This window comes from Coptis chinensis, chromosome 1 (genome assembly GCF_015680905.1).
Source record: "Coptis chinensis isolate HL-2020 chromosome 1, ASM1568090v1, whole genome shotgun sequence".
NCBI classification, from domain to species: Eukaryota; Viridiplantae; Streptophyta; class Magnoliopsida; order Ranunculales; family Ranunculaceae; genus Coptis; species Coptis chinensis.
Genome location: NC_141456.1, coordinates 32,130,271 through 32,151,254, shown reverse-complemented (window position 1 = coordinate 32,151,254; position 20,984 = coordinate 32,130,271). Strand labels below are relative to the sequence as shown.

Genomic DNA, 20,984 nt, shown 5'->3' with positions numbered 1-20,984 from the left:
CTAAATAAAATTCAATAACAACATGATATTTAGACATACCCAAACCAAAGAAAACAAAACAAGTGGAGAAAATAAGTGTTTGAAACAAATTACCTTGCAAGTGTGTGGATTGGGTGAGTTTCCATGCTCACCACCTCCCATAGTTTTGAGTTTTGGTAAGTTTCTATATTAGGAATGGAGAAGAAGTGTTTGAAGAGAAGTAGATTTGAGGGTGGGGAAAGAAAGAGAGTAGAAAAAGGGCTAAAATTTGGGTTTGAATTTGAGGGGGAAATCAAAAAGTTGAAAATGAGTTTTGAGTTTGATTTTGAGAGGGAAATTCAAATCAACCTATAAAGAGAATAAATTGATTTCAAAATTTCAGAAAAACAATTAGGCAAAATATTAAAATAGTATTGAATTATTGAATAATTGGTCGAAATATCAAAATTGTTTTGAAATATTGAAATAATTGGTTGAAATGAAAACTCAAATTCGGTATCCCGTTGCTATTTTGATGAAGGGTATCTAGTTGCTAAAATTTCTCAAACATTTGGTGCTCAATTGATGAAAGTTGTTAGTTAGTTTGGTTTTTTTTTTTTTTTTGTAAAGTGGTAACCAGTCACCGAAATGAAAACTTAAACTTGGTATCCCATTGCTGAAAATGCCATAAAAACATGGTACATAGTTGCTTCAACATTGAGATATAGGTTGTTATATTGTGATGAATCACCCATATGAGAGTTGGGTAATGATGAATCTTCTATTTGAGATTAGGTAAGAGGTGAATGTATTGAGAATTGAGAAATAGTGGAAAGTTGAGTTGAGTTAAGAGTACGGATGTTGATGATTGGAGAAGGAGGAGAGTGTAGTTGTATTTAGGGTGTGTATTTTGATGGCGTGTAGTTGTATTTTAAGGTTATGTATTTTGATAGTGTATATTAATTAAGGATAATATGGTGAAATATTGAATTTTTATTGAAATCATTGGGTAAAATATTGAATTTATATTGAAATAATTGGGTGAAATATTGATATGTCTAACCCTAAACCCTAAACTCTAAATTGGGAATATCGAGGAATCTCAAAATTTGATACCATTCCAAATTAAATAATAATAATAATAATAATAATAATAATAATAAAACATATAATAAAATAGGTGTTAGATTAGATAATGAATATTAAGTTCCAATTATACTAGATGTTAAATGCTAGATTCAAAATATAGTTAGAACTGTATTGGTCTAAACCCTAAACATATGTACAGTTAATGCATACCAATTCTGAAATCATAAATAATAACCAAAATATTTTATTATAGAATGGAAAATGGGTTTAAATTATATCATCTAATCAAACTTTAATTTGTTGGTAAAAATTTAGATGTTAGATTCAAATAAAGTCTAGTTAAAACTGTATTGTTTCAAACCCTAAACCCTAGACATAAGTAAAGTTGCTGCTAATTCTGAAATAAAAAAAATTGTAACCCAAACGTTTTATTATTGATTGGAAAATGGGTTAATTTATATAATTATATCGTCTAATCCAATTTTAATATGTTGGTAAAAATTTAGTTATTAGATTCAAAGTGTAGTTAGAATTGTACTAATTCAAACCCTAAACCCTAGACACAAGTACAATTGCTACCAATTTCGAAATAAAAAATTATAACCTAAATGTTTTATTATAGATTGGAGAACGGGTTTAAATTATATATTATAATCCAATTTTAATTTGTTGGTAAAAATTTAGATGTTAGATTCAAAGTCTAGTTATAATTAGAACTGTATTTATTCAAACCCTAAACCATAGATACATGTACAATTGCTACCAATTCGAAAATAATAAATTATAACCTAATTAAATATTTTCGATCTATTTGTTGGAACTAAGTTATCACCTAAAATAACTACAGATAAGTTAAAATATACTAATTATTAATCAAATTATTATCAAATAGATGATGAAAAATTTAAATATTGGAATTTGACAACACATCAACAAGATACCGAATGGTTTAAGATTTTTTAGTGTCTATTTGTTGTATCTTTACTTTGTAAATGGTACCTCAATGTTGTAATTTACAGTTATGTTTCGGCAACCCGTTACCATGATTTATTGTATTTTACGGCAATGTGCTACCGTTCCTCAAAATAGCACATACATCAAGATTACACACAATTTATTTTGAAATCGAGGATTCAAACTATTGTAATCCATTTAGTTTCAATTACATTAAACAATTTTAATTACATTAATATCTAATTTCCTTTTTTTCATGTTCAATTGGTTATTCTAACATTATATAATCTTCAATTTATTCGACATTGAGATATGAGTAGTTATATTGTGATAAATCGCTCATTTGAGAGTTGGGTAATGATACATACTCCATTTGAGAGTTAAAATGTAGAGGTATTGAGAATTGAGAAGTGGAGAAAAATTGAGTTGAGTTGAGTAAAAAAAAATTGAGTTGGATGCAGATAATTGGAGAAGGAGAGTGTATTTTGATAGTGTATAGAATTGCATAGTGCAAATTAGTTAGTTAAGAGCAATAGGAGGTTACCACTATTTTTTATGGGGAGTGCCCTCTTAGAAAACATGGGTTTTAAGTTGGGACACAAATGTATTAACAAATTTACGGTCGGAGAGTGCCCTCTTAGAAATGTAGAGTGTATTTAAGATTACCTCTACAATTGGGGCATATATTATTTAAGCCCACCACATACCTATTCTTCTGTAAGTGCTAGTCCATTATGATTTAAACCTTTAACAAATCGTGTCTAAATAAATATTTGCATATATAGATACATATGACATATCATGCAAACTCACCTTTTGGACGATATTTTCGAGATATATCAACATTTCGAGGTATTTTAGAAATAACTGGTTAATGAGCCTTCCTATTCTCGGCTCTGTTTTATATCTAGTAATAATGCTTGTAAGTTATAGCCCGTAGAGACCACAAGTAGCAGATTTCTTTTGGTTAGGTTGGGGCGGATACCTTTATAATAATAATTAAATATGGGGCGCGGTATTGGTATCCCACTTTATGGGATTGGCACCCCTTTGGCAAAAAGTAAAACAATAATGATTATTTCTTATATGTCCTTTTACACCCCACATGCCTATAGTTTTACGACATCGGATTGCCACGAGATCTCATATCCCACGATAGGCAGTTGCTGCGAGATTGCACAATCCACGGCATCGGGTTACCGCAAGATCCCATATCCCACGGCAGGTAATTGCCGTGGAACATTTTTTTTTTTTTGTTTTTTGTTTTTTTTTTCACTTCAAATTTTGCGTATTGAATACACACGACATATAGATACCTCATTTTCTTCTTTAAAACTACTTTATACACTCCAAGAACAACACCAAAACCATGACAAAAAAATGTACAATCAAGGCATAATTTTGCTATCTCGCGGCAAATATTTTCATATGCTATAAAAAATTTTGTGATCAAATTAATGAAGAATAGTTTTGATAATTAACACAAGCAAAGACTCCATTTTAGTGAACACAACCATCTCGCGGATAACTAACTTTTTTTACGGTGGCTATTAAAAAAACTTTAAAAGAAAAAAGGACCCACGGCAACCACCTTCTGTGGGATATGGGATCTCGCGGCAACCCGATGCCATGGATTGTGTGATCTCGCGGCAAATTCTTGCCGTGAGTGTTTTTTATGTAATTAATGGAGGGCTGCTAGTACTTTTGAATTGGTCAAAAGGGTGCCAATTCCATTTTATGGGGTGTCAATACCGCGACCTTTAAATATTGTAAGTTGTGTTAAACCATTCTGCCAACTACGTAACTACTTGGCACTAGTGCAGACCCACTTTGCCAGCTAAGCACATTCGTGGCACCTAAAATGTCAAAACAAAACTAGTATGTGCAAGCTCATTTGGCATCTTAACCGCCATTCATTATTACAAATGAGGGATTCCTAAGGGCATCTCCAATGGGGGTGTAAAATTACACCTCCACATAGGCTCCACCTAGGTGCCATTAGGATTTTACAACTCCAATTGCAAATTATTGTATAACCCATAAATATCCACTCTCTATTGTTCCCAATGGAGAAGTGTAAACAAGTTTGGTTTTAAACTCGGAAGACACTTGAAGTGACGTCCCTCTTCAAGTGTCGTTCGAGTTTAAAATTTTCAAATTGTGACTTTAGAAATAAATAGGGACGTTGTTCCAAGTGTCGTTGGAGTTTAAAATTGTGAGTTTAATTTAAAGAGGGACGTCACTTCAAGTGTCGTCCGAATTTAAAATTTTCAAATTGTGACTTTAGAAATAGATAGGGACGTCACTCCAAACATTTATTTTGTTTAGATGTGTGTTCGAGTGTGGCTCGGGCTATTTATCAACTAATAGCGAGATAGAGAATTTCCCACCCCTTCTATTAACTAATAGTCTATGACCTACAGTTTAGCACCCATTAAATAGAGTTTTTTAATATTTGGGGTGGAAACTTTACTCTATACGGTTTATACCCCCCATTTTGAGAACAATTGGGCATAACACAATTGTGCCGATTAGCGAATGCTAACTACCTCTCTCTAGAATTTGAAATATATAACATATCAAGACAAAAAATGATGCTTCTAGTGAGGTGGCATGTCCAACTCACAAAGCGCCCACCAAGGAAGACGTCAAACCGGATGCTAAATTATGTACCGCAACAACACACCAAACCAAAAAGAGTTTTGGACTTTGGACACAGTACACATAGAATTCCAAAAAGAACAAGTTGTTGTTGTTGTTGTTTTTTTTTTTTTTTTTACTGTCTCTCATTACTATATAACAACCAAGTACGTACTACTCAGCCAAGACTAGACTATTCTTCACTTTATTTATTGAACTTTTCCCTTTTGGTCGTCTCAAACTTCCCACCGAACCCGACTCCTCCTCTTTTCTCTGAAAAGGTATACATATTTGTTTTATATATAAACTTTCTTCTTTATGGAATTTGAATAGTTTAGTTTGACTTTATAGATCGATCTCTCTCCAACTTGTAAGTCCTCCAAAATGAATAGATCTTAGCTTGCTTGCATGTTAATTATTACTACTTATACATGATCGTGATGATGATGATGATGTTTATTTGTATGTCTCAACTTAATTATTAGTTGTTCTAGCTAGCTCAATAATTTTACATGGAAAATCTTACAGACTAATGAAATTAAATGCTTTTAATGTATATAGTTAATGATCATATATAGTTTCTCGTTTGAATGGTGGTTTGATAAATGGAACTAGTAAATTACCTATAATCTGGAGTATTTTAGTTTGATTTTATTTGCTTACCCACAAGTATGTCAGTCAACCACAACTTTGTATTCATCGGTAAATGATATGGTGTTTTATATACTCTAATTTGCGATAACAATGCTTCTCTTATCAGTCTAGACTCTTATAACTGGAAGAGAGGATGTCTGTGGGAGGTTCACAGAATAGCTTGAGAAAAGCTTTGGGAGCCATCAAGGACTCCACAACTGTTGGATTGGCAAAAGTTAACAGCGATTACAAGGTGAAATACGTTTCATGGCCTGTACCATCCATGTTTTTTCAAATTTGTTTTACATTTTTTGAGGAGTAAGAGGTTTTGTAGGAATTGGATATTGCAATTGTTAGAGCTACAAACCATGTCGAACGCCCAGCTAAGGAAAAACATATAAGGGGTAAGTGGATCTGAATCTCTCACTGTATATATATTACTTGTACTTTCCACTCTATCCAACATGCATAACGTTTTCTGAACTTGTACCATCTGTCTTTACTTGCCGTTGATTATTAGGAATGTGCCTCTAATTCCACTTTAATATCACTAAAGGAACAGAAGCGAGTAATAATCACTAAACAATCTATAGTAAATAATAGCAAAAGGGATCGAAAGCTTAAGAGTTAAGAGACGTCAGTGGCGATTTTCATATACTTAATTCCTTTACTTTCCAAAAATCAATCTCTCTAGTCTCTAATATGAGGCTATAAGACACAACAAATATCATTTCTACTTTCTTGAAACCTAAGAAACCTAAACACTAAACAACTCTAACTGCGCATGTCATTTGTCCCCATGGTTAATTTGAAATCATGCCTCTATAGGAAAACCTGAACGAGTGACAATAATTCTTCATGAGGCTCAAAATACTGTTTCTTCTTGTTTATACTACCCCTCATACCTCCCATATTTGCCAAAAATACAATCCCTTAACTCGCTCTCTTCAAGTTTCTCCTGCTTCACCTTTCCTATTCTCTGTTTCTTTTTAAAACTCCATTGAAAACAACGAATCAATATAAAATGGAAAGGGTAATGAACTACTCTAACAACAGGAGCATTGACCGAGATTGTGTCTGACCGTTAAAACTGTGAGATTGAATGATATGGGTAGTCAATGTGGAAGGTGTGTTGTCATTGTAAATCTATCAGTCTGTGGTCCTTCTCGGTCCTGGATCCAGAGAGTTCATTCCTTGGAAATGAGTATGTTGTAGAGTAGCATACTCTTTGTCAGTATGTGGGGACTCTGGCTGTAGAGAAAAAAGTGACGTTTTGATGATACATACTGTAGGGTTTTTACCGATATTTCATGCATGATTCCTACGATATATACAATTACGCTATATCACATGCATAAAATAAATAAGTAAATGAAATGTGAAAATCGTATCTTGGTCACAGCTTTCAATTCGAAGTTCCAAGCTTTGATCTACCGAGAAGATGATGTTCTTTGCACACTCAAGATTTTCTTCTTCTCAACTTAGCTAGAGTCAAGTTCCAACCACGAACGGGAAGCAACCTTTGTTCACGAACCAAGAACCAAGAACTGACAATGGCTAGCAATGGAGGTTACCACCTATGGAATCTCCATGAAAAACTAGCTTCTACTTTAGAAAACGTTGTAGGCCACCATTAAAGGGGGAGAGAGCTTTGCTTGTTTTTAGGATGATCAATATGTGAGGGGGTGGGGGTCTATTTATAAAACTTTCCTACCTCCTCAAAATTGGATAGGATAGAGTCCTATACTTATCCAAAATTAGCTAAGGATAGAGTCCTATACTCATCTAATGTAGGCTAGGATAGAGTCTTACATTTATCCCAATACCTGGTGGTTATCCTTATCTCTGTGGTTTATCCTTATTTTGGTGGCCGTTTATCTATATCAGGTCTGACCCAGTCTTATTTCCAACATCTCCCACTCGCCCACAACGGCGAAGAAGGTTTCTAAGAGAAGCATTTAAGTAGAATGCTCAGCCATTTGTGTGTCTCACACGGCAAATGGTTCGTGTGACCCTAGCACACGTATCATGATATCTGTGAAGTAGCAAGTCGCAATGAAAAACACGACATAATGATCTACCATGAAAGTGATCTTAAAGAAAACGAATCCGAAAACCTAATATCCGGAGAGTGTGTGTATACCCCAAGATCTGTTTGTTTCATCACTTTGACAAATAGCACTCATCCTTATGAGTCTACACTATAAAGTCAAAAACGTATCACATGATTCACAATTATCATCAATTGTCCTGGCTAGGTAGAATCCCAGTGATTGTGTGATAAACCTTCAGTTCTTTTACCCTTTGCACGCAAGTCATTATCGTCAGAGTTCTACCAACTTCCCAGTATGCGGGTCAGCTTTATAGTAAGAGCTTGTGAGGAGCAAACCAAAGTTATGAGTAGTCCTCTTATTTTTTTGACAAGGTCAAAAGTTCAAGGAGGGTACCATTCGATATGTTTTAAACAAAAAACCTATCAATTTAGCTCACATAGCAAGAATTTTTAGGAATATTTATTTTCTTGCTCTCAGGTGGTCAACTATACACATGTTGTGTGAAAACATGTCATGGCAAGAGTATCTAATTTGTTTACTCAACAATAGATATTGGTGTTGTCATCCCTAATGACAATTCCAAGGATACTTTGCTCTCACTTGGCAACAACCGTTTGTAGGTTTAGACAGAATCTTCCCTATGAAGTCTGTTTCTTCTTATCCAATTATAAGAAGGGGCATGACTTGGCACTAGGTCCACCCTTCCCATAAGGTTTAGTGACTTGTCAAGCTAAAACTCCCAATTGTTTAAAATGGAAGTGACCGCTCATGTGAGTGAAACCAAATAACCCTACCGACATATATATGAGATGATTAACGATAAATGAGAATGCAATCGATCCGAAAAGAATGCACGCGTTTATTCATTAAACCATCAAAGTGTTCTTAGCATAATCACATCCTCTTTAACCCAAGCATTTTTACATGTGCAAGGAAGAGTTCCTTTGGAATAGGTTTGGTCAATGGATCCAAACCATTTGATCGGTGGATATATGTTGTAGAACCACTTTCTTCTTCAATCATTTGTCGTGCGTGAGTGGTATTTTAACTCTATATGTTTGGTTCTTCCATGGTACTTTGGATCTTTAGCATATCGCAGAGCAACCATCTTTGTCGATCGGATGTGAACCGGTTCAAGACTCTTGAGAACACCGACAAGTGTTTGATGAATCGTCGAGCCACACGACCTCCCATGTGGCGGCAAAGATGATATATTTCGGCTTCCATAGTTGAAAGTGCTATGGAAGTTTGCTTCTTGCTGCTCCAGGATATACCACCTCCATTCATTATGTAGGTATATTTTGAAGTTGACTTCCTCTCATCAAAGTCTCCAGCCCAGTCGGCATCGGAGTACCCAATCAGCTTAAGATCTTTCTCTTGGTAGACAAGCGAGTAGTCCACGGTGCCTTTGAGATACCTCATTATCTTCTTGACAGCCTTCCAGTGTGCGACCCCATGATTTGTTTGGAACCTTGATACTAACCCAACTGCATAGCAAATGTCTGGCCTTGTACACAACATTGCATATATAAGGCTTCCGACTGTGCTTGAGTATGGTACATTTTTCATAGCCTGAGTTTCAGTAGGATTCTTGGGAGACATTTCAGACTCAAAGACTCTCCTAGACTTACTGGGAGATCCATTTGCTTGTAATCAGTCATGTTGAATTTTTCCAAAACTTTCTTGATGTATGTCTCCTGAGACAAAGACAACAAGCGTTTGGGTCGATCCCGAATTATTTTAACTCCTAAGACATAACTAGTTTCACCCATGTCTTTCATTTCGAAGTTTAATGACAACCACTCCTTAATGGAATTTATCAATGCCTTGTTGTTACCTGCTAACAAAATGTCATCCACATATCGAGATAGAATCACAAAACCATTTTTAGATGTCTTGACATATACGCAATGGTCCTCATTTACCATTTCGAATTTGTCTTGAAGTATAGCTTCATGGAATCTCGATTCCAATCGCCAGAGGCCCTGTTTTAAACCATATATGGATCTGTTCAGTTTACACACTTTGTGTTCCTGACCCTTGATTGAAAAACTAGTGGGTTGATCCATATAGATTTTCTCTTACAATTCTCCATTGAGAAAAGCAGTTTTGACATCCATCTGGTAAAACTCTAAATCTAAGTGGGCAACCATTGACAAGAGGGAGACGTGGAGGCAAATCTCACTCTTGGTGAGAAGGTGTCCTCATAGTCTATTCCTTCTTTTTGGGTGTAACCTTTTGCAACAAGCCCGGCTTTGAATTTGTCTATGTTCCTTCCGCATTTTTCTTGATCTTGAGAACCCACTTTGTTCCCCGATAGAGATCTCCCTGTTTGGAGGAAGATCAACTAAGTCCCATACTTTGTTTTTCTTCATCGACTCTAATTCTTCCTTCATAGCTTCCATCCACTTACTTGTATTGGACCCGAAATAGCCTCCTGAACGTTTTAGATTCATCGATATTTTTTTGTAAGTGCATTGGTCATATTTATCTCCCTTCAATCTCAAACCGGCGTTTGGGGATATGGCCTCTAACACTCTTACGAGGTTGGGATTGACCAATCAGCTGACCAATGCCATTGTCACTGGAATCAGGGTTGATGAAAGTTTCATTTTCGCCTTGTTCAACAGCAGTTATAAGGTTATCAACTTCGTAAAGTTGTAGATCCTTATCAACCTCACCCCTCATTGGGTATTGATCATCTAAGAATCTGACGTTACGTGCTTCTATTTCTGTGACATGCCCTTGAGTATGCTCCCCTAGGAAGACATACCCTTTAGAAGTCTCACTGTATCTTATAAAGACATTTCTTTCCAGGAGCACTCAACTTTCCAAATTCTCGATTTTGAGAAGTGACAAAGGCTGTACACCCCCATGGTCTAAGGTAGTTCAAAATGGGTGGTCTACCAGTCCATAGTTCATAGGGTGTTTTGTCCACAGATTTTGAAGGAACTAGGTTAAGTATGTGCGCAGCCGTTAACAATGCATCACCCCAAAATGAGATGGGTAAGTTAGCCTAAGCCATCATAGACCTAACCATGTCCAACAGGGTTCTATTCCTTCTCTCGAGACACCATTCTCTCATTGAGGGGTATAAGGAATAGTTAGTCGTTTAACTATACCCTTATTTTCACGAGTTTCTTAAATTCATCGAAAGATACTCACGTCCGCGGTCGAGTTCTTAAGGCCTTTTATTGTCTATCAAGTTGATTCTCAACAAGGTTCTTGTACTTTTTTAAAACAATCCAAGGCCTCGATTTGTGAGACATCAAGTATACGGTCCATGCGCGTGTATAGTCATCCGTGAAGGTAATGAAATACAAAACCCCATGCCTTCTTTGTTACATTCATTGGTCCACGATGTCCGAGTGAATAAGTTATAGAGGATAAGTTGCCTTTTGGGTTTTCCCAAATGGTTTCTTAGTGGCCTTTCCAAAGAAGACAACTTTCCGTGTTTTCCATTTTAAACGAGGTTAAGTTACCTAACAACCCTCCCCTTGCTAAGCGGTCTATTCTACTGTGTCCAATATGTCCTAGTCTTGCATGGCACAATTGGCAACCAACCATTTTAGACATAAAAACTTCAGTTTGTGCTAAGTGTAATGTCATAAAAGAATCCATTAAATAAGCATGACTTATCAAACTGTTATTCAAAGATATCTCAAGCGAGTTCTGGAAAAAATTAAACACATATGATTATTGAAGTAATTTCAAAACTGATAAAAGATTTCTCCTAATTGAGGGTACAAAGAGTACTTTTTCAATAAGGATGGATCTCCCACTCGCAAAATCCAACCTACAAGTGATTGTGCCCAAAACATCAGCTACACTTTGGTTTCCCATGTGGACTCTTCGAGTTCCTTGTGGAAGTTTTTGGAAATCTTCAAACAGGGACCTATCTCGGCTTTTGGTCTCCGTTCTTTGAATCTAATCAATCCAATATTGTGATGAATCAGACAGCATGACAATACTTATCACATTGACAGTACTTAAAGTAAAACTTATCACAGGAGAAGGACATGCCCTAGCATAGTGTCCTATCTGATGACAACGGAAGCATTCAACACTAGTCATGTCTATCGACTTTTTAGGTTTCTTTTGCTGTGGGTCAGGCTTGGCCTTTTCCTTGTCTTTCCCTTTTCCACTTTTCTTGTTCCAAGGAGCCTTCCTCTTTTTGGAGTTGACAACATTGTTTCAGTTTGAACAACAAGCTTTTCATTGAGAAGCCTTGTTCCTCAAGCTCACATTTCCTCTGCACTTGTGCAAAGTTTGTGATACTGTTGTCATGTGTCAAGATAAGACGAAATTGTTCCCAAGTTTTAGGTAAAGACCTAATGACAGCTTGAATTTGCTGTTCATTTGACAGGACCTGTCCTGCTTGGGCTAACTCGGCAACCATGTTCCTCATCACCGCAATGTTGTGGTCATGAGGTATATGGGGCGACTTGATAAATTTGTCAAAGCTCATTTGTAGCCTCCTCACACCGCGCGAGGTCGTACCCCGAGGTTCGCCTTTTATCGCTTCCCAAAGCTCTTTAGCCGATCCAAGGCCATCATACTGCATCATGAAATCATTCCTCATGGTGCCAAGTATGGCAATTCGGGCAACAGTGTCTTTGCTTATATACTCATTGTACTTCTTAAGTGCGGCAGTATAAATAGCTTGGGTTAATCCTTCTACGAGGTTACGCTACTATCGTCTCGTTATTACGTCAATGACCTTCCTATATCCGCGAAATTAGCCTAACTTTCCTAGAACAAAGTTTGTAATTCTTATCGTTTAATAAGTCCTTTTCAGGTAGCATGGTAAACGGGGATTTTCCATTGGGTGCCATTCTATCAAGTTTGAATTCCAAAAAAAAGATACTACGAATAAGAATCATCTCTTAAAATAAATCTAAGTAATCCACATTTTCACATATGAGATAATCATGATAATCTACTAGCATGATTCTAGCCATTAAATAAAATCAATGCATTTGACTATCAATAACATAGAATATACAAAAAATCTACTACTTCAATTTTATTTACATGCAATAGTAAAAATCCAGATTTAAATAATTACTGCATGGTAAAAATAAACATCCTAATGTCAATTTTTAATCGTGAAAAAAATACATGTGAAAAATCCTAAAATTTCTAGAGAAATAATCTCAGAAAATAAATTTCCATGTAAAAATTTCTAAGGAAAAAAAAATTTCCTAGAAAAAATTTCCACTAAAAATTTAATTAAAAATAGCCAAATTATTTCCCATAAATAATTTATTTTGCAAAAAAAAAATTAAGCAATTTCTAATTAATTTTAAACAACCTAATTATTTAAAAATTAATTAAAAGATTTTGAAAAAAAACTCAGTTTTTCAAAAAAAATGTAGATCACAAGATCAAAACTACAAACAAAAACATGCAAACCATAGAAAACCTAGCTCGATGCCAATGTAGAGTTTTTATCGATATCTCATGCATGATTCCTACGATTTGTACAATTACGCTATATCACATGCATAAAATAGCGCAGCGGAAACAGAAGATCGTACCTTGGTCATAGCTTTCAATTCGAAGTTTCAAGCTTTGATCTACCGGAGAAGATGATGTTCTTCGCACACTCAAGATCTTCTTCTTCTCAACTTAGCTAGAGTCAAGTTCCAACCACGAACGGGAAGCAACCTTTGTTCACGAACCAAGAACCAAGAACTGACAATGGCTAGCAATGGAGGTTACCACCTATGGAATCTCCACGAAAAACTAGCTTCTACTTTAGAAAACGTTGGAGGCCACCATTAAAGGGAGAGAGAGCTCTGCTTGTTTTTGGGATGATCAATATGTGAGGGGGTGGGGTCTATTTATAGAACTCTCCCACCTCCTCAAAATTGGATAGGATAGAGTCCCATACTTATCCAAAATCAGCTAAGGATAGAGTCCTATACTCATCTAATGTAGGCTAGGAGTCCTACACTCATCCCAATACCTAGTGGTTATCCTTATCTCTTTGGTTTATCCTTATCTTGGTGGGCGTTTATCCATATCAGGTCTGACCCAGCCTTATTTCCAACACATACCTATCACTGGAGGAGGTTATTTCGATTAAAGGGCATATATTCCTTTGGCTGAAAGTTTGGGACAAGTAAAGGGATTTGATGGTAGGTTTCCTTGTGTTCCTTTGGGGTCCACCTACTTGTTTTCGTGTTCTTGTAATGTAGGATATCTCATCCTACATAGTTTTCTCTTTTTCTTCTCCTTATTTATATGTATTAGATATCTACCTTTAGCAAGTAGAAAAACAAAAGAAAAAAATGTATAAATGACTAAATGCCAAAAGTTTTGGTAGGTACATCAGAAGTGCCACAATTTCGCATAATGTGAACGCAGTTGAAAACCTTAGGTTACTCTTTTTACTTGCCTCAATGAATAAGCAAATAAAAGAGTTCTAAAATCAATTACGTAGAAACGGACAAGTTCTTATAATGTATAAATATTAATTTCTTAAATAACTTAACTGATGCATGAGCATGAATACTAAATTAGACTAAATTAGTATTTTGATTATTTTCAATGAATTAATATGTTAGTGGAGATTCCTACTTGTATTAGATCTAGGTAATTTAGTAAGATTTCCTATTTGGATTCCAATTAAAATTAGAAATATGATTTATTATTTAAAGTCATGTTAGCTTTCATTGAAGTGGTTTTTTGTTGAATATTAATTTAAAGAGAATTGTTCTTCTTGTTGAAGATTTAAACTTTAGTTTTAGGTGTTTCTTTCATTAAACTTAATTGATGTTTAACCATTGCTGAAGCTTCTGCCAACAAATTACATCATTAATTGAGTAAGGAAAATGAGCTAATCACACACTCCCGCTAGTGTTGTAATATAGTTTTTACGCATCGGTATATTTGGTTGGTTTACTGCCTGATGAGTTAATAGTGCAAATTTATTATGTAATCATGTCCACTATTCTTACTTCTTACATATAACTGCAACACAATCTTATACTTTTTTTGGGGGGTGCTTTCCAGCTATATTCTTGGCTGTTTCTGCTGCAAGGCCTCGTGCAGATGTTGCATACTGCATACATGCTCTGTCCAGGCGTCTTGCCAAGACTCATAATTGGGCGGTATGTTAATCATGAAAGTGGCTTTTCTATTTTCTATTTTTTATTTGTTTAATTATTTTTTCATTCGTCTCTATTGGAATTCAGTAGTGAATAGTGAAGAGAGCTTAACATAGAAGTAGATGGTGCTGGATTCATGAGATATTAGGTGCAGGAAAAACGAATTGCTTGAAACAGTTAAAAGAAATGAGAATTAACTGAAATGGCCTTAATGGCAGTGGCAGTGTTCCTATATCAATCAAGTGGTAGCTAGGTTTATCTTGTTGACAGAAAAAGTGTGGATAAAGTTTCAGAACCATTGAAACATGATCACATTTCATGATTTTTCCTTGCATATGTTGGTAGGGTTATATACTTGTTTGATGTGTATTTTAACTTCCAGCTTACTCTGTTATCTTTTTCTTCAGGTTGCATTGAAAACTTTAATTGTCATCCATCGTGCATTGAGGGAAGTCGATCCAACATTCCGTGAGGAACTCATTAATTATGGCAGGAGTCGCAGCCACATGCTCAACCTTGCACATTTCAAGGATGACTCCAGTCCTAATGGTACTAGTCTCTCTGAAAATGCTTTTGTTTTGAGAAAGGAATATATCTGGTCTAATATCTGTTGCTTAATGTTCAGCTTGGGAGTATTCTACATGGGTGCGTACTTATGCTTTGTTTTTGGAGGAGAGGCTCGAATGTTTCCGTATACTGCAGTATGATGTTGAGACAGATCCCCCAGTAAGCATTTCATTTTAACGTTGTCTTTCTCAAACTCTACTTTTGTTCTGGATATTTGCTTGAGTGAATATCTTCCACAAAATAATTCATCTCTATTCATACCAAACATAAAGAAAATGAAGATTGATGTTTCCTTTTGTTCCTTTGTGTTGGTTCTCTTATTTTTATTCCAAATCTTCTTCAGTTTAACAGACCATTCTCTGAATCAACTTAATCTTCTACCCTTTTGCTTCTTCCTTTTACATTTGTTTAAATCCATACATATTCTTATCTGTAGTAGTTGATGATGATGTATGGTTTGGATATTATCTCCAGAGAACAAGGGATCTGGATACTGCTGAGTTACTTGAGCAAATACCAGCTTTGCAACAACTTCTTTTTCGCGTTCTTGGTTGCCAGGTACACATTGACGATTTTCCATTCAAGTGTCAAGGGATACCAAATTAAATACTTCTTCCATGTCTTAGAACTATATAGAACCTAATAGATTCACACAACTACATAATTTCTCCAAGTAAATAAGTGGAAGATTAAAATTTGTTTATGATTTTTGATGTGCAGCCACAAGGAGCAGCGGTTTATAATTTTGTTATTCAGCTAGCACTTTCAATGGTAGTTGACCAACATGTGATGTATCTCTGTTATTTCTCTAGGATGATATTCTTGCAAAATGTAACTTCAGTTCTTTTTTTCCTTTTCGGTAATGTCAAATAGGTTGCTGCAGAAAGCAAGAAAATTTACAGTGCTATTAGTGAGGGTACAGTTAATATGGTTGATAAGGTATAGTCCTTCCCCTTTAAACTTAAAGTTTGCAATTCATTGTGGCATGCTATGCTGCTATTAGTGGCGCTGTAGTCAATTATTTGGTAATGGATGTTTAGTATGCCGTTCTGCAATTTAATGCTTTCTTTAATGGGATTGTGGTAGTTCTTTGAGATGCCACGCCATGATGCTGTCAGAGCACTTGATATATACCGGAGGGCGGGTCAGCAGGTATCATTTGTCACAATATTTATTTATATTGTTAATTCCTATATCCTTGTATTCTTTTCTCTAGGGAGATATCTTATATGGGCTCTGCTATGTTATGATGTAACTGTCTTAGCCTCATAACATTTCCTTTTCTTTTCCCCTCGAGTTCCAGGCGGAGAGACTGTCTGAGTTTTACGAAATATGCAAAAGCATCGATCTTGGTCGTGGAGAGAGGTTTATCAAGATTGAACAGGTTTCTGATTTTCTACTGGTGCCTTTTGAATGTTTTTTTAATGGATACCTGAACAAGTGAACAGCTTAGGCTATTTGTTGCTATTATACAAGACCTTACTAAACTATTTTGCTTATCAACAATGCAGGCCCCAGCATCATTTTTAACAGCTATGGAAGAGTATGTGAGAGATGCTCCACGAGCCTCATCAGTTTACAGTAATCAGGTAGGGACAGTTACTATTCTTAAATGCCAGGAAAACTTGTTGAGATGTATAAATGCGTCATCATTATACGAAATTAAAATTGACCGTCCTTAATTGTTGCTGACCAAAAATTGAAATCCTGCTTTTCTGCTCTTAGTAACATCATGTTAATTTGTTAAAAACACCGTTTCATTTAAAAGAAAATGTTTATTAGTATATCTGAGACAGAGGGTAAAATCTCCATTTTATTGATTAGAATAGAGTAACATGGTGATAATTGCTTTCAGCTGTACATGGAGATGTCATTTTCTTGTGGCTATACAGCTTGAAACATTTGCAATACTTATAATTTCATCTACATGGTGTTCATGCTAGCTGTCTTTGTTCGTCACAGAGGTGATGAGTTTGGACAGATATGGGTGTCAACAAATGGACAAATGGTCTTAACTGTTAACAAATGTTTTTTTTTTAATAAGGAAAATGGTCTTGTGAGTAGAAGTATTAAAAACATGGGGATATTGACTTGTGGGAATTTCTTATGATTAAGAATTACTGGTTTGATTGGTCAATGTTGAAGTTGGTCACTAACTGATGCTATATTCCTATTATGTATCTCACCCAAATCCATCTTCTATCCAATAAGGAAGTCTTTGCCATACTGCCCTGCCCTGCAATGTTTTTTTTTTTTTTGAATAAAATAATCTCCCCTCATCTGTGATTTTTTCATATCATTAAGCAGGTTTCTGTTGACAAAATTGCTGCTCCTAAAAAGATCTTAGCCATTGAGTACAATAAAACTTCAGAAGAGGAGACCAAATGCCCACTATCTCCCCCTCCAGCAGAAACAGTTGAAGTGGAAATTCAAACTCGGGTTTCTGAACCGCCTGACCTATTGGTAACTAGTCAAACCAGTTTACATCTTTCATGATTTACGGTGGTATGCTTGTCTCTTACCAATTTGTATATTAGTTGGAATTTGTGATCCTTGCTGAAAATTCTGAAAATCACATGGCTTCCAGGGATTGAATGATGCTACTCCATATGCTTCGGATCTTGATGAGAAAAATGCTTTGGCTCTTGCCATTGTTCCAGTTGGTAATCTCTGTCATCTTATTATTGATAGTGCAAAATCTACAATTAACTTAAGATTTCAACTAAAGAAGATGAAGAGAAATAAATAAGTTACAGGGTATATAGAAAGATTTGAAAGATTATTTTGGGGAAGTTGCAAGAGTAATTATACTTATAACCCCCTATAGGTTTTACTTGAGTGAGGAAATAAGTTTTCCTTTACCCTTTTGTGATATCCATATCTCGGTCACCACGTTGAAACCGTTGGGTTTAAATTCGACTTGGCAGGTCTGCTCGAGTCTCAACTACATTAAAGTTTCTTCTCATAATATTTGAAATTTTGGATGAGTCAAGTTGCAGCTCAACTAAATTAAAATTTCTTTTGCTGCTGTAGCTACTCCTTCAGCTGATGCCCCCTCTACTGGTTACAATTCTGCTAGTGGAGCAGGCTGGGAGTTGGCACTTGTTACTGCCCCAAGCTCAAATGAGAGTGCTGCATCTGCAAATAAACTGGTAAGTGTCTCAATTTCTCCATTGTATTTTTCTAGAATTTGGTTTTTCCTACATCCACCTTCCAAGTATAACTAGATTCTGCCAAATTACAATTCCTGTGTATCTTCTATTCGTTTAATTCCATATTGATCTTTAAAATTAACTTTCCCGTGAACAAAAATGCATTGTCAATAGTTGCATTACTTTCAAAAATTCTCAAGTATAAAGCAAGCTAGAATACTTCTTCCCTTTGTGCTTGTCATTTTATATTTTATTTTCTGTTCATGGGTAGTAGTATTACCAAACAATAAGAAGGTACTCATACATCCGTAATTCCCATCTGATTGCTCACACTGGTCAAAAGCATATGACCAGTATTTAAATACGTGCATCCATCCATATCATTCTTTTTTCAGTATAAGTGAAGTTGTACAAAATGAAGAAAATGGAGAGAACAGAGAGATGAATGATGTTTGGCCTGTTCTATGTTTGGTCTTTTCTCCTCATACTTGTATATTAGTATAATTAAGCTGTGGGCAACTTGCATAAGAATATGTACCAACTTACATACTACACCTTAACACAGTAATACACCCACATATTGATAATCACGTCCAAACATAAACAGATAAAGAATGTTGACACTGGAACATAGGTAATAAACATACCCAGCTTGAGCACAGTATTCTAGTCTGTAGATTTGACACAAGTAGCAATTATCCACTTGTTCAAAATCAGATCTTGTATAATCCGGCTGCTATATTCAATGTTATTGGCCCAGTGTAAGGAGCATCGGTTATATTGAACGTAACGGGGACAACGTCTTGAGTAGGCATAGTTTTTTAATGAAAGCCTTGTGGCTCGTTTGAGTGCTGAGGCAGACTATAGGGCTATGGCTTACCCGATTTCATATCTGCTAGGGGTTCAGTCTCTTCAAGAGAGATGGGTGTTGTTGTGTCTTCACCTATGCGGATATACTGTGAGAATTAGGCTGCTATATCCATTGTTATTAGCCCACTGTTCAAAATGTCGCTCAAAAATCTAATGCACACCCATGATGATAACCACACCCAAACCAAAAAAGAACTATAACAGCAAGCAGTATGTGTATAGAACAAATTTATTCGTCCATTTTCTTGCTTCCATGTGCATTCACTGTTGAAGCACTGATTGGATAGGAAGTTTGATCCCCATCTCTATTCTTGATTTCTAAAGTCTGTTAATTGTTGGATCTCCTGGAGAAAATATTTCAGCCCTAATGCTTTTTGACTAATTAAAATGAAGGCTGGTGGACTGGACAAGATGACATTAGACAGCTTATATGACGATGCTCTGCGAAGACCTAACCAGAATGTGAGCTACAATCCCTGGGAGCCAATGCCCATGACAGGTCCTGTGATGCAACCAGTAGCGCATGACCCATTTCTTGCCTCCAATGCAGTTGCTGCACCTTCTTCCGTGCAAATGTCAGCAATGGTGCACCAACAGCAAGCTTTCATGTTTCAACAACAGATGGTGATGATGGTACCACAGCAACAGCAGTCTTTAAATCCTTTTGGGAATCCATATGGAGCTGCAGCCTATCCATATGGAGCAGGTGTGCCTGTTCAAGCTTACAATCCTCACACAGGCCTTATTTAGAAGCCTGGAGAAACCTAAATTGGCAAACCTGTTCATATAGAGGATACGAGAAAGCCAAGGACAGAACTTACTTATGTACCATATGTTTCGTGTATGTGCAGTCATTAGATGAGTATATTGTTTAAATGGGAGTGGGAAAGGAGCTTTGTATCATTGATTATTTGTGAACAATTTCTTGTAATAATGATGTTACTATGATCACGGGAAATTTTTGGACCTGGTTTTTTATTGTTAGTGTTCAGGCTGGAACTTATAACATTGTTCCATTTATTGTGAACCGTGTTTATTCATTCTTGTTTACACGTTTTTGTATTTATTAATTTATTTATAGTTAGTGTTAAACTCCGGTTGTGTCAAGTTTGTATTTCTTCCTTTAATAGATCTTGATTTTTGTTCAGTCCTTATTTGCGTGCAAAAAAAAAAAAAAAAAAAAAAAAAAAATTGTCCAGTTTCATGTGTGAAGTTCTCCTTTCTTCCTATTTGATTTTTCTAGTTTACTGCGGAAAAAAAAATCTGAACCAGTTTTGATTCAAATTTATAAATGCAAGTTTTTCCCTGTCCACAAAGTTTCGCTTTCTTTGAACACTAACACAGATAGCCTGCACTAATCTGCATGCTTTGCTTTGAAGAGGCAGTTTGATTTCCTTCTCTAAATGTGTGCAAAGAAGTGTCGCCGCTACAGTGCCATGGTGCTTATACTGCCCTCACTGTCTGACCTGACTGCAAGTCGTGAAATATCCGGTCTGTTGCCTCCTACCTTTCCTCTTTCTATTGTTGTAGGTTCCGAAAAGAGTACTGACTAGCTTTTGGAGTTACCACAGTAGGCAAGTTGAACCTCTTATTCTTCATAACAAAATAAATTGACAAAAATATTCTCGAAAACTATCCCAACACCACCCTAAACAACCCTCACCTCTCTTTACTCTCTCTCTCTCTCTCTCTATTTCCCGACACCACCATAAACTTTTTTTACTCTCTCTTTATTTCCTGACAAAAGATTACTCAAATCTTTTGAAATGAAAAAACTTGCAATTTACTTATTTTTCTTACTGTTTATGGTAGATTATTGATTGGTACGTGTTCTTCCACCTCCCCAAAGAAGTGATGAAACTAATTGGATGTTCTCCACCAAAGTGTCTATATTTCTCATCATTTGCATGGATAAGCATCTTTAATGTAATTTAATTACTGAAGTTGAATAT

At 35.8% G+C, this 20,984-nt stretch overlaps 1 protein-coding gene across 5 annotated transcripts; it reads left to right on the top strand.

The window, feature by feature from the left end:
* Positions 1-4,721: 4,721 nt before the first annotated feature.
* On the top strand, positions 4,722-20,059 carry LOC147523509 (ENTH/ANTH/VHS superfamily protein). Of its 5 annotated transcripts, none has more exons than XM_086598923.1 (16): positions 4,722-4,922; positions 5,402-5,527; positions 5,609-5,678; positions 14,349-14,446; positions 14,851-14,992; positions 15,069-15,169; positions 15,485-15,568; positions 15,731-15,781; positions 15,884-15,949; positions 16,097-16,162; positions 16,314-16,394; positions 16,522-16,599; positions 17,318-17,473; positions 17,598-17,673; positions 18,044-18,162; positions 19,426-20,059. In XM_086598923.1, the coding sequence occupies exons 2-16, from the start codon at positions 5,429-5,431 to the stop codon at positions 19,780-19,782; spliced, it is 1,644 nt and encodes a 547-aa protein (XP_086455049.1). In that variant the 5' UTR covers positions 4,722-4,922; positions 5,402-5,428; the 3' UTR covers positions 19,783-20,059. The 5 variants fall into 5 exon arrangements, with proteins under 5 accessions (XP_086455049.1, XP_086455041.1, XP_086455048.1 ...); XM_086598915.1 differs by having other exon boundaries at positions 4,826-4,922; positions 17,315-17,473; XM_086598922.1 differs by lacking the exon at positions 4,722-4,922 and adding an exon at positions 4,947-5,011.
* Positions 20,060-20,984: the final 925 nt, after the last annotated feature.